The sequence below is a fragment of the Lissotriton vulgaris genome, chromosome 1_1 (assembly GCF_964263255.1).
Source record: "Lissotriton vulgaris chromosome 1_1, aLisVul1.2, whole genome shotgun sequence".
NCBI classification, from domain to species: domain Eukaryota; kingdom Metazoa; phylum Chordata; class Amphibia; order Caudata; family Salamandridae; genus Lissotriton; species Lissotriton vulgaris.
In genome coordinates, this window is record NC_141685.1 from 2010315524 (window position 1) to 2010333221 (window position 17698).

At 43.1% G+C, this 17698-nt stretch overlaps 1 protein-coding gene across 30 annotated transcripts in view; it reads right to left on the reverse strand.

Annotated features, from left to right (window-relative positions):
• Window positions 1-17698, reverse strand: part of PPFIBP1 (PPFIB scaffold protein 1) — a 1004279-nt gene that overhangs the window by 628088 nt on the left and 358493 nt on the right. For all 30 annotated transcript variants that reach the window (XM_086920149.1, XM_086920163.1, XM_086920158.1 and 27 more), the window contains one exon: window positions 5306-5460. In XM_086920149.1, the coding sequence (XP_086776275.1) occupies window positions 5306-5460 (155 nt within the window). The remainder of the gene's footprint in view (window positions 1-5305; window positions 5461-17698) is intronic.

Consider the following 17698-nt stretch of genomic DNA (forward strand, 5'->3'; position numbering starts at 1 on the left):
ACACACCTCATGTAGGTCGGTGTGGGGAAACATCGACCCACATTGAGGACACTTTTTAAATGAAGTCCTTTCCATGAGCTGGAAGTTGAGGCCTAGGTGGGCCCGAAGGCCTTTGTCAACGACCGGAATCGAAGAATTCGAAGTTGAAGAGTAGCGTCGACTGGAAACGCGTTTGAAACTATATCTGAGAAGCTGGTAAGGATTGCGCGTCAAAGGAAATAGTTACCAACACGGAGCGCTGGAAACACATCCGAGCCCGGTGCCGGAAAAAAACAATCTGGGGATGGAGCCGATGCCCATGCGCAGTATGATCCAAAGAAAGAGTCACCTATCCTGTGACTTCCAAAGACTTTTCTACAACAAAAACAGCAAATATCGGGGCCCAACACCAGGTGGCCATCTATGCGCAGGGTTTAATCTACATCTCATATGCCTCGAACATAGAGTTTCCTTTAATAAATAAAACAAGATCAAAACAAAAATCCAATCAGTAGAACCAGAGATATTAAGTTCTGAGGAGAAATAGAGCCAAAATGCACAAAGCCCCAACTGTGGATATCTAGTTGTGACGGACTGGGACAAAGTTATAAGTTGAGGCCAACTCTGAAGGAGCGTGGGCCGGATACAGGGAAACAGTTGGGTTCACTGGACAAAGTGCCTTAAATCCTAGTTTTCGAACATTGCAAGAATCTGCATTGAAAATGCATCAAGCAGACAAAGCTATGTCTCAATTCCGAGATGCTGTGAGGATGCGATGCAAGGACCTGCGTCATAGTAGAGGATCCAGATGACAGGACTAGCGATTCAAAGTCCGGAGTTGATTATGGGGCTTTTAGTCCATTCCAAAGAGCTATGAGACTCATGTGAAGTCCATCGTCTGGGATGGCATCGACAAAGGATGCGAGGGCTTGCACAGAGGATGCATTGCTCAGTCAGGGCAACGCAGCAGTTCCAAAGGGCTGTGATGCAGGTCTTTGCCATATTCTAATCCACGCAGTAGCACCGATGCATCGATCTTGCTCTGGTTTTGCGCCACATAGCAGAAGAGAGGTGCCGTTTCTGTGGGATCGACAGAGGCAGGCAGATCACCTTAAGCCCACTTCCAAGGGTCTAGGACTGGGGTGGGACCATTTGGCAGGTTGGACTCTCCGATGGCAGAGTCTAGGTGCAGAAGCAAGGTGATTGGAAGCCTGTTATATCTGAGGCTTAAGATTAGTAGGCCAGCGAACTAGCCTTTGGAATCCGTCTGGGTTCAAGAGATGCAGGTCTAGTCCCTCTCACCCATTTAATAGGGTAGCAGGTAGCACAGCAGGGCAGCATTTCTTCAGAGCAGCAGTCCAGCACAGTTACAGTCATTGCAGCAGTACTGCCGCTCTTCCTATCAGAGTATCCACAGATTCAGAGGTGTACTGAAGTAACGGTGTCTGGAGCCAAGTAATTATAGACAGTTGTGCTTATGAAGTGGGGATATGCATCTAGAGACTTGCCTTTGAAGTGCACAGGTGCCCTGACTTTCTGGCCCTGACTCCAGACTAACTACAGGTGGCATTCGTCCCTTTGTGTGGAGACAGGACACAGCCATTCAAGTGTAATTGGGGCTGGGCCCAGTTCCTCTCTCCCATCCTGCCAGTGATGGACCATTCAGCCGTACCTAGGCTCCCCACAGTGTGTGACCATCTGGAAGGAATACACAAAGCTCAATTGTCACCCACACCCAGTCATGAGACAATGACAATGGCAAAAAATGCAAACTTTCTAAAAGTGGCCTTTTCCTAATTGTAATTTAAAATACGACTAGTTAGGATTTTAAATTGCTATTCTAGAGACACCAAACAAGAAGGGAATACCTGTTCCCATTTGGATATTACAAGTCTAAAATGTAATAAAGTAATCCCAATGTTATCCTATTGGAGGGGTGTGCCCTGCAGTAGTGAAAAACATATTCAAGTGTTTTTCACTACCAGGACATGTAAAACCTAAACATATATGTCCTACTTTTTAAATACACTGCACCCTTCCCTTGGCCTGTCTATGACATGCCTTAGGGGTGACATATGTATTAGAAAGTAAGGTCTGGGACTGGCAAAGGTTTTACTTTGCCAGGTCAAAATAGCAGTTTAAAACTGAACCCACAGGCTCTTCAATGGAAGGCCTGAGACATCTTGAGGGTGCTACTTAAGTGGGTGGCACAATCAGTGTTGAAGGCCCACTAGTAGCATTTAATTTACGGGCCTTGAGCACAGGTTAGTGCCACCTTACTAGGGGCTTACAAGTAAATTAAAGATGCCAATTGGGTATGAGCCAATGTTACCACATTTTAGAGAAGGAGCACTTTAGCACTGGATAGCAGATGTAAAGTAAGCAGAGTCCAAGGCCAGCAAAACAAGACGTCAACAAGAACAGGTGGTCTGAAAACAAAAAGTTAGGGGGAACACCAGTTCAAGGATGCCAGGTCTAACAATACTGCTAAACACAACTCATCAGTATTACAGACAGAATTTTTCACAAATATTTATGTATCAAAACCTTAATATGTGAATATGTCACCAAATGTATATTTTGATCACATCTACAATCAAAACATGTCCCTCGAATATCTAGTTGAAAGCAAAACCATATTTTGCCATTAACCTATCTTATCTACCACCTCATTTAGCAGCACCTATCTAACTCAACCCCTACAGATCTGAAACACTTTCGGATCGGCTTTTCTATTCTGGCTGCAACAGATTCCTCTTAGGACTTCCCAGGTATTTTTCTATAGGCAAACCTCACAGTTTTCTTCTGCAATTTAGGTACAACCAAGGCCAGCAAATTATCCTGGTACAATCAAATTATTGAGTTTAAGGCAATGCAAAATATTTTGAAGGAACAGCACCAGGACAAGAGGAATAGTTGTTATAATATATAGGCATATTACTAAACACACCAACTTACAATAAAAGACAAGAATTGCCAATAACCTTAGCACAATGCAATTAATAATTAAGTCGTCAAGTATACAAATGCAATGTTACAGAGAAATTCATTTTGAACGAGGACTATCTGATGTAGTACTGTAGATGGTTATTAAGGGAACTTTGTCTATGTTCTGATTTCTTATTCATAACTCAGTGCTTTGTTCAAAATCGCTCCTACTCAAGATAGCCTGCATGTCTTCTTGCCATGGCAGCATTCAGGTGCCCCGGTTCTTTAAAAGAATTGCTTTCTTACATGGCACTCAAGGTAAATCTTCTTCCTCTCTGAGGAACATTGATACCACACTCAGGAAACTTTCTGAACTCTTATTGTCAATCAACATACCCTATTAATCTTAGTAGTTTAATGAAGGTTATCCATTCATCTGATATGACAGAGGCACCATTTACCACCTTATTTTGCCCTGTTGTACAGATTGGTAACAGGCACTTAGTAGCTCTGCACTTTCCGCACTTGGTGTGTTCCAACCCAACCTGTCAATTTAGGATGGACAAAGGGAGTACATGATACACGTTTACCATCAGAATTGTCTGCTTCAATTGCACTGCTTCAGATCAAGTAGACTGATATAGGAGATGCTGTACACATCTTATTGAGCAAACTTGGGGTTAATCCTAGGTAACAGAGGTGAACAGTCAATGTATGTGGGAGGGCTTTTCAGAGGACCTGTGCATTTACATACAAATTGGGCCAAACTGCATGACAAATATGAGTGCATCAGCTCTTTAGTGTGTACCTCAAAGGCATAGGGACTAGAAAACAAATAGTCCAAATCAACTTTACAAGGTTGTTCAACGCAGAGCCAATATAGAAGGAAGCATAAATTTGATAGAGTTGCTTGCCTTTTGGATAGGTCTCTAACTAAGACCTTGTTCATACAATGATGCAGATACAAGAGACTACGAAGCAACCCCTTGCCCCATCTACACGAAGAACCATTGAGGAGAAAGGTATAAAGAGACCTAAGAATTTGGTAGGGACAGACACAAAAATGGCTTTCTGGGAGAAGTGCCAGAGAGCTGATATCTGACTGCAGGTCAGGGAGCTTTCTAAATGTAAAGCTGAAAATAATTTAGACAGATGTTAGGTAGAGTGCGATACAAATTGTTTTGGGATTTTCTGATGATTCTTATAATGTATCCTTGCTGCAGGGATTATAATAATTATTTCCATCATTCTGATATACATAGTTTGTGTGCTGCCTGTACATAATAAACAACCTATCTTTATAAAAACAACTGTTGTATGTCTGCTGCTTTCTGAAGTTCGGGTGAGGGTCCAGTCATGTACTAATAAGCCCTGCACATAAGAGCTTCTCTGCCAGAGTTGCCTGACTCACAACAACCTACATCTACATGAACCTAATTCATCATAAAAAAGAAGTCTTTAAAGGAGGTGCAATAAGAAACATGGGGCTGGGGAAATCTTTCAGGGATTTGATTTGGAGGGATGGGAAGTTTACAACGGTCTAAAAGTGCAAATTAAGGAAGAAAGACAAGATGACCACAACATACAACACCATGTACAATGTGAACATTAAAGAAGAAAGATGAATGAGGAAGCCATGCTGCCACGAAGTTTCCTAGCAAACACCGTTCACAATTAGTTTGCCATGCAGGTTAAAAGTCATTCAAATGCATTAGAAATGTGCTCTAGACAACCAAATCAGAAGGGAACATGGAGACACAATCACTTGTTTCTCATCCATGGCTCTTCTTCATGGGTCTCAGAAGTGTGCACTTTCCCTTTGATGACAACAAATATAAAAAGGTGTGCCAAAATGCCTTTGAACTAACAGATGTAAAATTATATGTGGTCAGCAACAACTAAGGCAGCAATCACCAATCGTTCTCATTTTGAACTTCTTTCGTACCAATGAAAGCACAATTGTGTGAAATATGACTGGAGCACTGACTTGTGCCTCTGACACATTTTGTGGCAGACATTAAACACAATGCATGAATTAGAAAAGCAAATGCAACTCTCAATGTATTGCCAATAGTTTTAGCCTAAATAAGCAAATATCTAATGTTGCCTTTCATACATTCAACATTTTACACTTACTGTGGGTTTGAAGAACATATTGTGGACAAAGAGACATTTTGGCACTTCTGCATTTTACGGATGAGAAAAAGACTCAAGCCAACAATACATCCTAAATGATAACACTGATGTTTGACAAAACAATTTGTACTGAAAGGTGTACAAAAAGTACCACAAACATAAATGTATCAAAATATCCTAGTGACCTGAGGAAACACTTGTACACCTTTGACAGTCTCCATGCACATTTTATAGAGGTCATAACTATTCAAAGGGGTAATACCTCTTCCGTTGCATTATTGTTGAGTTCTTCCGGGCTGGTAGATAGGATTAATGGAGAGGGAGATGGTGTTTTTTCCGGGTCAGTCACACTTTGCATATCCAGTGTCACTGAAACTGATCCTGAATTCATGGATTCCTCACTTTCTTCCTCTTTGCCTGTGAGGAAAATGAATGAAAAAAGGTAAGCTTTACTAAAAATCCAGAAGTTTCATCCCTGGCATTTTTGACTATGTCAGAATATGTTAGAGGAGTTTAAAAACAATAAATCAAGCCATTTACCCATTTCATGTATGCCCTTTGTGAACACTTCTTATATACACTGTACATAAATATGTGCACAATTCATGCAGATGTGACAGTTTTTAATGTCAAACTTGACGCATGTTTATTTTCAATATTTTCACTCTCTCACTTCAATCAGTCTAAATAAAACGAAGATGGTGTTCCTTCTCTCTCCAGCGTGTGTTTGACCCTCTCCTGGAGCATACCATTTATAACCAACCTTTTGAGCGGCTCACTTGCATTCTTCTACTGCCTGTTTTTATGAATAACATTTTTCTTTCTGGCTAAGCACTCCGTGGGAGTACATATTTCCGAACTCACTACCCTGGAGAGCTTTTCTCAAACATGCATCATCTGTAATAAGTGTTGCTCATGCCCTGTCCTACTTTTCCCCACACCACTGGCCTCTCCCTCGTGTCCTGCTCTCCCATATGCTTCACTCCCTGCATTCGGTGTTTCTCTTTACCTTTTGTGTTTCTATTAAACTCCTACCCAAACCTGGCTGTACTGTTATATGAACCCCTTTGTAACTGTTGCTTCCTTCCATCCGTTCCTTCATTGCACCCCCAGCCTTGTGCAAATTTACAATTTTTGAAAGTGCCTGTATTTTGAGGGCCTGGTAGCTGTCATTTGCTGACGGGTACTCTGCTTCAAACAAAAGCACTTTTGCGCACCTATAATTTCCCTTACCGATCTAAAATGCACCCGCCATCTAAAACTGGTCAATATAAAAAAGGGAAAAACAAATGGAACCTTTGTCATTCTGTAGGGGCGTGCATGTGTGGCGAGGCGTTTGCGCACCTGCAGAATGATGCGGTTACTAACAATGCCTTTTAGGTTCTTTTTTAAAATTTAGCTAATCCTAAACAGCATTGGCAAAAAAGTAATGGCAAAGCCAATAGGTCCCAAAGGCGAGACCTTTTGCCTTTGCCAACGGTTGTTTTGTCCATGACATTTGATGGAGGAAGAAACCTGTCTTCATTTTTCCCAAATTCGAATTTCAAATAATATTTTCCAAACACTGAATATGAGTAGAGTGTAACGGCTTGTTTCGTTTGATGAAGAAAATATTTATGACTTACACAAATAGGCTATTGTTGCATGCATTGCTTATATCATAGTACATAACATACTTACCCAGAGGCATGGAAGTTCTTGATGTTCCCGCTACTTTTTTATTGCAGATAATACATGGGAATGATCAGGGCCAGCTCACTTTGATAATTCTCTCTTAGCTTGTCCTTTCCTCCTCCCCTATCAGCAAGCTTCTAGTTACTTTTTTGCCACTTCAAGTTTATCACCTCACTTTCCTCACAAGGGCAGTTGTATCCAATAGAGGTCTGTTCAAACCAGCATCCTATCAGAACAGCCACTACACACGTTAGAAAGGCTGGGATAATTTAACACCATCGTTGCTATTGGAATTCTCCTTCAGTGCTGAAAGTGCTTGATTCCCATTGTTCATGACGAGCTCAGCTCGTCATGAGCACACGAGAGGTGTACCTCATGAAGAGCTGAGCTCGTCATGAGCATCGAAGGGGTTAAGGTAATTTTTCAAAGATGCATTCTTTAGGTGTCCAAGGTGGCTCCAAAGCAGCAGAGCAGAGCATGTCTAATAGAGGACCTCCTCTTAAGAACACAATTCTTTGACTTTGGCATTATGTTTGGATTGCTTATCAGGATCACAGGTGGCAGAAATATGTTTAACTCCAGTAGCACAGTTTTCGCAAGCTTATAATGCCTTTGCTGAGCACTCCTAAAAACAGCTCACATCAGACAATATCTATACAGCCCATTGTGTTTCCTGGGCAATAACATCATAGCTCCATTCGTTTATATACACATAACTATGCCTTCATTGTAACTCAGAGTAGTGGAGAGGGCAGTGAAAAAGTTCAAATCTAGGGCTGTGGAGAGGCTACTTGCTCCATGCTGCCACATGTCTAAGAAGATGTTCATCTAATTGAAGAAGGCTACCAATGCTTTGCTCTGAGCTACCAGTTAGATTTCAGCCAGGATTAGGGGTGGGAGATCCATGTATACTGTAAGAAAGTGCCCTCTTTTAGCATGGTTGCCCCCCACTTTTTTCTGAACTGCTGATGTACTTTGACTGAGTGTGCCCTAGGCACCTGCCAATCAGGTACCCAGGGCATATGTTCTTCCCCTAAAACTGCATTGAAGACAAAACCCAATTAGCACTCTCTGGCCACAGGTCAGCCATGGTAAATGGTACCACAGGTACCCAGAGCACCGTGACAAGGGAAGGCCTCTAACGGTTCCAGCACTTATTGTACCACCCTTACAGACCCTGTACCTTTACACTCCCACACTGCCTTTGCAGGCGGTGTGTTTTGGCGCAGAACAAAGCGTAGGGTTGAAATGGCGCACATCCCTGTGTGCCATGCCTACAACCCACTGGCATAGATAAGCTACCCCTCTAGCTGGTGTTGAGGGTACAGGTGCATGAGCCCTGTATCCCACAATTCTTAAGACATTGTAAGTACAGTAATGCCATTAAGAGTATATGGTGCTGGGAGTTTGTCATTACAATCTCCACAGTACCATAATGGCTTTACTGAAAACTGAAGTTTTGTATCAAGTTTCTCAGCACATTAAACCCACACTGATGCCAGTATGGGTTTAATTAAAAATGTACACAGAGAGCATCTAAGAGATGCCCCCTGAAAAATGGCCTAACAGTAGTGTTCAAGCTGAGTGGCTGCTCCCCAGCTGCCACAACCAGACATGTTTCTGGACCCCTGGGTCGAGAGTCTGCTGCTCTTGGGGGCCTGAAACAATGCACTTCATGGGTTGAGGTGCCCAGGATCATCCCCCAGGATGGGCATGGTCCGCAAAGGGGAAGCTGCAAAGGCTTACCGCCTGTTTGAGCTTCCCCAGGCCTGTTGCTGCTCCCAGCAACTTGCCCCACTAGTTCTGACCCCCATTTTGGGCACGAGAACCGGCGGGAAAACAAAGTGAGTAAGAGAGGTGTGCCCACCTTTGTTAACCCCGCCCCTCAGGTGGGGAGGCGAGGTGAATCACAACTCCCAGTCCACACCATCTTGCAGATGAGGGGGACCCAGGCAACCAGAGTGAGGCATATGCCCCCCTCCCCTGGAGGATGGCATAATAGGGGGTGTACAAACCCCAAGGAAGGTACCCACAGGTCCCAACCTTTTACTTACCAGTAACACCCCTAAATCTAGTATCTAGGGGCACCCCTAAACTGTGCCTCCTTAGACAAGCAATGACCAAGAAGAAAAAGAAGAAAAAGAGGAAGAAGGACCGAACAGCCGTGCCAAAGCTAAGAGGAGGAGGACGCCCACTAATTTGGCCCCAGCCCTTCTGGCCAGCCCCCACATCAAACCTGCAGAAGCAAAACTCCGGTGTGTCCTGCAGCCAGAAACCTCAAGAACCCGGAGGACCCGCCCTGCCTTCCAAAGAAAAGACGTTGTCTCCTGTGAACACCAGATTTTTTCACCCAGAGACTCCAACTCCAGCCAAATCCGCGAGTCTGTACCACTCTGCACCGGTCGCCCACGGCCCGAGTTAGAGTGCCCCAACATAACAAGGAGGTCTCTCTGGCGATTCTGACCGAGATCTGGTGATCTCGTACCTGCTTCTAATCTCCCAGAAAAGCCTGCAGCCTCTTTCTGGAGGAAAAATTACAATTGTGCAAAACTGATTTTACTTACCTTTTCTCTAGGAAATGTCCCTGTGTGATAGCTAGGCATATCACACTGAGTAGAAAAAGTAATTTAAAAAGTAATTTAGAAAGTTACAAAAAGTAATCCGTACAGTAATGTCAATACCTTGACTTACTTGTATTTCAAACAACTGCATTTGAACTCACATTCACTTGTAAACACTGCATAATATTTTGCAAAGCATTTATTTCACTTACCTGTGCCAGGCTTGGCTCTAGAAATAAAATAACTTAACAATATTTTCATACAAACAAAATTGATGTGAGTTCATTTGCTGATTAAGTGTGTACAACAAATGCTTAACGCATCCTTCCATATGCACCCACTACTGAAGGGATGTTTGTGCAACAGAGGCTCAGGAACTTAAGGTGAAAGTAGGTTTTCCTTTCGATCAATATATGCAAAAGCACAAATGGGTTTTTAGCACGATAATTAACAAGTTTCATTTAGCCCTTCAGGACATAACAATTGGAACATTACCAAATATTTCACAGGGTTTCTGAATCGTCATGGAAAATAAAATTAGCCATTCATTACTAATAAGAGCACAGGAGATTTACATCAGGTATTGTGTACTCCTTATCAATAACATGTCTAAAAAATGCTTTCTTGAGTTGAGCCACAAACATGCCCTCAAACTCAGCACAAGGTATTATCCTGGCACCAGAGCCCTTTGGTTGATTCAACATACATAGAGGAGAGAGTCCCAAGAACTTTAATTTTCTATGATGAATAGGTCAGTTTAAATCCTAAAGCTATGAGGGTTAATTCTCTGCTTCCAACATATGCATGCTTAACCTAGTCAAGCAATTTTAAAACCAGTGTGGATGTGGTTGAGAAATAGAGTGCAAGTCCGTAAAAAAGTAACACTTCAGGAGGAGTGTTATCCTCTTGGGCCTTTCACCATGTGAAGTATCAAAAACAAAGAATGTAAGTGTTTTGTTGTGCTAATGTTGGAAATGACGATTCGGTGATAATTAAGCAAGCCGACAAAGGCGGTGCTATAGTCGTGTGGGATGTCAACGACTACACCGCCGAGGTTATGAGACAGTTAGAGGACCCCAGCTGTTATCGCAAAATAGGGAAAGATCCTACCCAGGAACTTCAAAATGAGCTCTTTGCCATAATCCAAGAAGGCTTTGAACAAGGGTTTGTTGGACCAAAGGAAGTGGAATACCTGCAGATTAAACACCCCAAAACACCCTTATTCTATATACTACCCAAGCTCCACAAAAACCAAAATCATCCGCCTGGCAGACCCATTGTGGCAGGATGCGGTTCGCTGCTTGAACCGATTGCGAAATATGTGGACTGCTTCCTAAAAGAGTTCATGAGTCAGGTGGTCTCCTATTTACAGGATACCACCGACTTTATCAACAAATTGGAAAATGTCAACTTTCATGAAGGGACGGACACATTAGTTACCCTTGATGTGACGTCCCTATATACTCAGATCCCGCAGGACGAAGCGGTGGCAGTACTCACATTGTTTCTAGATTCAAGACCGAGACAGATGCGTGTCCCCACCAAGTTCCTTGTGGACCTTGCATCATTTGCATTAAGAAAGAACTACTTTTCTTTCAATAATGAGTTTTACTATCAAGTCAAAGGGGTGGCAATGGGCTGCCCTTTTGCACCGGAGCTGGCTGTACTTTTTATGTCATTGTATGAAGATACCTACAAACACAATAATAATCCATTCAGTCAGTATATAGGTATATGGCTCCGCTTCATCGACGACGTGTTCATGGTGTGGACAGGTGACAGTAACAACTTGTCCCTGTTCCACCAGTGGCTGAATGCAAGAACACCAGATATACAGTTTAGCATGGCACATTCCATCACCCGGATTGCATTTTTGGATGTTGAGGTATTCCCCAAAGAAGATTCACTAGCCACCACACTGTTTATAAAACCCACGGACCGCAACAAAGCTTTACTGTTTGACAGTAATCACCCGAGGAGTCTCCGGGAGAACCTACCGTATGGTCAGTTTCTGCGGGTACGCAGAAACAGCACATACAATGAAGACTACCAGTACCATGCAGGCAACTTGATATCCAAATTATGTGACCGGGGGTATCCAAAAAAACTGGTAAAAACTTGCATGAAGAGGGCCAAGTACACCCCCAGAGAGACACTCCTTGAGCAGAAAGAGAAATCTAAGCTACAGCGCCAAGTGTGTGTTACTACATTTTGCCCAAATGCCAATCAACTCAAACGTGTCATTACACAAAATTGGCATTTGGTGAAAAATCTAGATGCTAGTCTAAAACAACCTCCATTGTTCGCCTTTAAAAAGAAAAACAGTGTGGCAAATTATGTGATAAGAGCGGCTATGCCAACAAAAACACAACCTACACTGAGCCACCTAATGGGGATGCCCCCAATTACAGGTCACCACAGATGTGGTACTTGTCTATGTTGCGAGTCTACATTGAAAGGGTCGCTATTTCAACACAATGGAGTTGCTTGGAAGCACAATGCTTTCAGTAACTGTAAATCCAAATTCGTGGTATACGGCATAAAGTGTCCTTGCAATAGCCTCTATATAGGTAAAACCAACCGAGAAGTGCGCCAGCGAATCAGCCAACATAAGTCCCGATTAAAAAGAAAAGTAGAAAATGCGCCTTTAGTTAAATCATTGGACGCGGATGCAACACCAAATTGGAGACCTTCGTTGGACAGTAATATCAAAAGTTGAAAAAGATCCACGCGGAGGTGACTGGAATCTCAAATTGTCTAAGAGAGAGGCACTGCTTATTGTCAAATTCGACACAGCAGTGTCTGGCTTGAACGAATTGAGTGAAATCTTCAAACTGTGAGCATGCCAACCAATGTTCCCTCTAATTATTTTCCTCTGTGTGCGGCAGAGTAAGGTCTCTGTGCGCTGCAGCCAAGGCTATGTGCGCCAAGAACCTGACCGCGCTTGTAGACCAGGGCTTTGAGTGGGATGAAAATACTCGGGGATCTTTCAAAGGGGCGTAACCAATGCAATTAAGTGTGTGGCTTCAAAGCAATTAAGCTAAAAATGAGTGCATCATACAGTGTGCCACCCTACTGATATTTTGCTGCTTCTGTCATTGCCTCCGCTCACTCACCCCTTGGATGCAATTGCATCAGAGAAGCCAGCGCGTGAGCAGCGTTCTGAATGGGCTCCGATCTCACCCCAGAGAGGCCAAAGAGTGAATGTGTGGCTCCATTTGCTCCAGTTATCGAGCTCCCGGCAAAATAAGTGGGGGGATGCCGTCCACCCGCGTGGTACCCCGTCTCGAGCCCTGGCCAAGACAATTGGCTTTATCAATAATTGTTTTTTGAATCAAGTTGTATATATTAATGAAAATGCTTCCGCTCTTGTGGTTGGGGTTGGGGTTGTGGCTAATGCTCGAGCTTTCGATTTTGGAGATGGGTTTTTAGTCTCAGGTCCGCCTAAAATCCTGTGATTCTGGGCAAATCAATTAATCTCCCCATGCAGACAAAAAAATATAGAATAATAAATCATGTAAAGCGCTGCAATACTTTTTCGGTTGAGTTCGCGCTATATAAAAACTTGCTGCATTTCTTTTCTCCATGTTGAGTGGTGCAAACAAGACCCAAAACCCCTTCATAAATATACTCCTAAGTATCTCTCATTACTTTTTCACTCGAGGGCTTACTAGCATAAAAAAATTATGTGAGAGACCAGCGAGCACAGCGCAAGTGATTTCTCCCTGCATGCATAACTTACCTAAACTTGAATAATATGACATTTTGAAAACTTTAGTAAATGTTGCACAATGTTGGATGAAAAAACTTCAGACATTTTGGCTGGTCTCAATAAAGTTTCACCCTGGACTACTTTTGTTACATTTTTGATAATAACTGCTGCATCTTCTTTCAAAATAATTACTAGAATTACTTGGAGTATGACAAATACCGCTATCTTTGAGTATGATGAGCTTTGCCTCTAGAATTTGTTAATGGGATATACTGTCTTTTACAAATAAATATAAAACATGTTCCTTAAGTACTCTGATACCAAGAGATGAAATACTTTTCAAGAGAAAACAATACAGTACAAATAAAATGTTTCACATAAAGGGAAACTGCCGATAGTAATTCAATTTGAAAGGACAGCTTCTCTGCCAATGTAATTTGGTAACATGTCTAACGGCAGAACGATTCTTAGCCTTCATGGGGATGACAAAGAAATTTCTGCAAATGACTGCCTTACGGCTTGCATTTACTTATTTCGAGGTGGCCAGTCAGCAATCCTGGCCCGAACTCCCTTCTTAGGCACACCGGGGGTGGCAAAAATATGATGGGAACTTTCACTACATGGCGGCCCAACAGGAGACATTGCTGAAGACTCTAAAAGTGCCATTCTGTGACCTGAAACGTCTCATAAAAATCATCGGAGCGGGCTTTGGAAGATACATCTGCACTAATAGCCTGTGCAACACTTGCAACTGCTCTATCAGTCTGGGACCGCTTTGGGCTGGTCATGATGTGAAAACGTGCTTGGTGCTAGTGTGCTGCAGCAGAAAACTGAGTTATTTTGCCTTCCCCAATGCCCAATCCCCTTTTGGAGAAAAGCCTCCAGCAAACAAAATGGTAGCATGGGAACTCAGAAGTGTTCATCTAGCATAGATTAAAATGTTGCACTCCTGTCTGTGCACGCTAGGTTTGTAAATTGGTACTGCCTAGAAGTCTCTAACTTCTTCATGGTTGCTGAAGCGCCACGTTCCAAAGTGCGAGGAAAGGCCTGGCATCACCTGTCCTGTACACATGTTGTTCGATGTATTGCTGGACCTGTTTGGAGATTTAGACAGGAGTCATCCTAGATCTTGTGCAATGGTTGTCCTTCTCTGCAAACTCCTCGAAGTCTCATGTGTGGGCTTTCATATTTATACGCTTGTTGTAACCGTACTGGATGCTCGCCGACGTCTGATGGCAGGCTGCAGATTCCTACACATCATGCCTTGTTTCACTTTGTTTTGCGTGTCAATCCAAACAGTTCCCAGGTGTGACGACGGGTGGCACCGTAGGGCGGGGTTGTTCCTGCGTGTTCCAGTTGGTGTGACAAGGCTGCTCCTGTGTCCCTGAGTTTGGAAGGGTGTGGGTGGTCAGAAGGGGGTTTGGGCTGCAGCTGGAGCCCGTCCAGCCGTAGGGTGTGTTTATGTGTGTGGGGGCTGTAGCGTTACTGCTCCATGCATCTCTTCAACACAGCTGCGGTACCGGGGGTCCTCAGCCCCTCTCTCCCCGATGCTCCAGGCTGGTGAACCGGGCCTTGCTGCCCTCAAGTGCCCCCTAATTTACAAATGCCCTCAATCAGTCCGCAGCCTCTCTCTATTCAGAAAAGCCACGCATCAATTCCAAAAGCATTACGTGTGCTTTACACGTCATGCTTTTGGACTTGCTGCATTTCTTTTTTAAATAGAGCGCAGCTGGGTGCTGATTGCGGGCCGTTGTGAAAGTATTGCTGTTAAATGCAGCACTCATGTGCTGCATAAGCCACGCATCAATTCCAAAAGCATTACGTGTGCTTTACACGTCATGCTTTTGGACTTGCTGCATTTCTTTTTTAAATAGAGCGCAGCTGGGTGCTGATTGCGGGCCGTTGTGAAAGTATTGCTGTTAAATGCAGCACTCATGTGCTGCATTTAACAGCAATACTTTCACAACGGCCCGCAATCAGCACCCAGCTGCGCTCTATTTAAAAAAGAAATGCAGCAAGTCCAAAAGCATGACGTGTAAAGCACACGTAATGCTTTTGGAATTGATGCGTGGCTTTTCTGAATAGAGAGAGGCTGTGGACTGAATGAGGGCATTTGTAAGGCCTCAGGCAACCAGTAAATTGCCGTTTTTCGCCGCTCGCGTTCTGAAAGCGGGCGGCGGCCAGAACGTGAGCGCGCTTCACAAGAGGCACTGCGCGCTCGGTGCCTTAAAGCTGCGCGGGCGCCCAGCCGCGCGGGTTAGAGGGAACACTGATGCCAACTGCTATTATGCTTGCCCACGCTTGAGATACGAATAATTTGTTCCCCCATCCTGCATACATTCTTTGCTGTTTTCAAATAGACTGTGCTTGTATTTTCCAAATGTCCTTATGGCAATCCACGCCCCCCTTGACGCCCCCCCGTGAACACCATTAGAATCTATAGGACGGGGCTCACTGCCTTCATTCACGCGTCCCGCTTTCTTTAGCTACTGTTTCTATGATGTGCCACGCCCACTGTGGGTGTTACTCCATCAACACTTTCCCTTTAAAAAGCTCAGATCTTAATTATGCGCTGCTCTACCCATGCGCGAAGGGACTAGTGCTGACTTAGACGCCACCTTGAGGTACGGCTGCCTCGATTCTGTAGTAAGTATGCCATCCCTCGTTTAATCGTTAACTATGCCCCCTGAGCGTTTTCCTCAGCGCTTAACTTTATGGGTGTTTCTCGCACTGTAGCCGCCTTCCACTTCAGCAGAAAAGGACACCGATAGCGGCCTGTATTGAATAACAGTGCTGGCAATTTAACAGTCACGTAAGCGTTCTCCCGCTGCTCGCGGCTTTATTTATTTATTTTTAGCCGTTCTGTTTGAAAGCCGCTGACTCTGACCTTAGTGTTTCTTTGTTGCACTAGTTAAACAAATTGCACACCAGGAGTGTTGATGATATAGACCCCCCTCACCATACAAAACGGGCACGCTGTAATTCGCTGCATTGCCCAGGTTAGTTTTGTGAACTCATGCGATATTCGGTATTATTTACTCTGTTGTTCAGCAACACTTATGTGTATTTCTTCGTTTTCCTTTAGACAATCATGAAGATTGAGTCCTTAGCACGGCAGCTAAATACCAAACTTTTTAAGGAATAAAACAACACACCTATTTGGTAAGAACTGTTGTTTTAGACTTGAACCACCCTGCCTAAATTGGCTTTTTTAAAGTGTGTCTTGCTGACGCCTTGTTCTCTCTCTTCTTTTGTTTCCTGCAACCCAGGAGTTAAAAACGAAAATCACCCTCCTTTTTCCGAATTATCGATTATGAGATCTCTGTGTATTCCTCCTCATATTGACAGTCAGCACGTATAGAAGCCTTCAAACTAAGGAAATATAGCCTAAGGGTAAGTGTACATGACCCCACTCCCATATAGCGTTCTCCTCCTTGGATAGGAAATTTCGCGGATTCGACCATGAGTCTAAACCAATTTCCTTCAATTTTAGGTAGTGTTTGGGTGCTATAGCGCAGTGGCACAACGCGTGGACAATTATCACACGGACTTTGTCCTTTCATTAGAGTAAAGGTAAGTATTCCAACAGCTATTGGATAATTGATCCCACGTTCTAATTTACTTTTTGCCAGTCCAGCAATTGTTAGCAGCACGTCCCTAAATTTCCAACTTCATGAAGGGATTATTCTCAAGAACTCTTAGCATGGATGTAAAATGTTGAGTCCTGTATAATACCGTCTGAATCACTGGTCGTTTTGTATCGCTAGGCAGCCCTCTTGATGTGGTACATGTTTTTCATGATAACTATTTAAACACTTGATATTATCCCTGCCCCACTCATGGCTGTTTCTTTTCTTCACTTCTATCCTTCACAGGAACTCTCAAGGCCCTGAAGAGAATCCCCTACGATCTCAGTGGGATTCGAAACGCGTAGGCTCTCCCTTACCTGTCTACAAAAGCTCTAGGCTACTATTTTTTGTGCCTCGAGCTTATTGCTGTACATTACTTTATAACATCAATTTCCAACTTGAAATGCTTCCGCAGAAATATAAGAATGTACTCCCAAAATATATGGTTTAAAAGTTTTTTTAAATATTTGTAGACATTGGTATTTGTTCTGAACTTCGTCTCTTTATTTCTCTTTCTTTCCCCAAGTATGTATACATGTTGATTGCCTGTGATATGCATGAATATAGAAGGAATGGTTGAATGTTTGATCAATATCCTCATGTTTCACGTGTTTTTGTAAAAAAAATTTTTTGTCTGTGCATTAAAGAATTTAAAACAGATATATGTTTTAAAAAACTTTTTTGAATAAATATACTATTAAATAGTACTTTCCCATTTCTGATCTTTTGTTCAGGTCTGTGGTGGTTAGTGATTGTTTGAAATTATGTATATCAGTACTGGCAACTCTATTTTGTTGATCTAATGTTGGATATTGCCTTGGCTACAAGATGAACTTAACCTCCTTGGCCGTAAAATGTACAAGGAAGGTCTCTTCCTCTGAAACACCTTGCTGTTTCGGTGCTTTGTACCTTACTGAACAGTGACATTATTTAGGAACTAGATCTATATACAGGTAGTTACTCAAATGAGTTGTGAAATTTAAAATCATTGTTTCAAAATATACACGACATTGTACATGTATTCACCTTGCTAGCACTAGAAGCGAAAAACACCACATGAAAACTCAAAGGATATAATT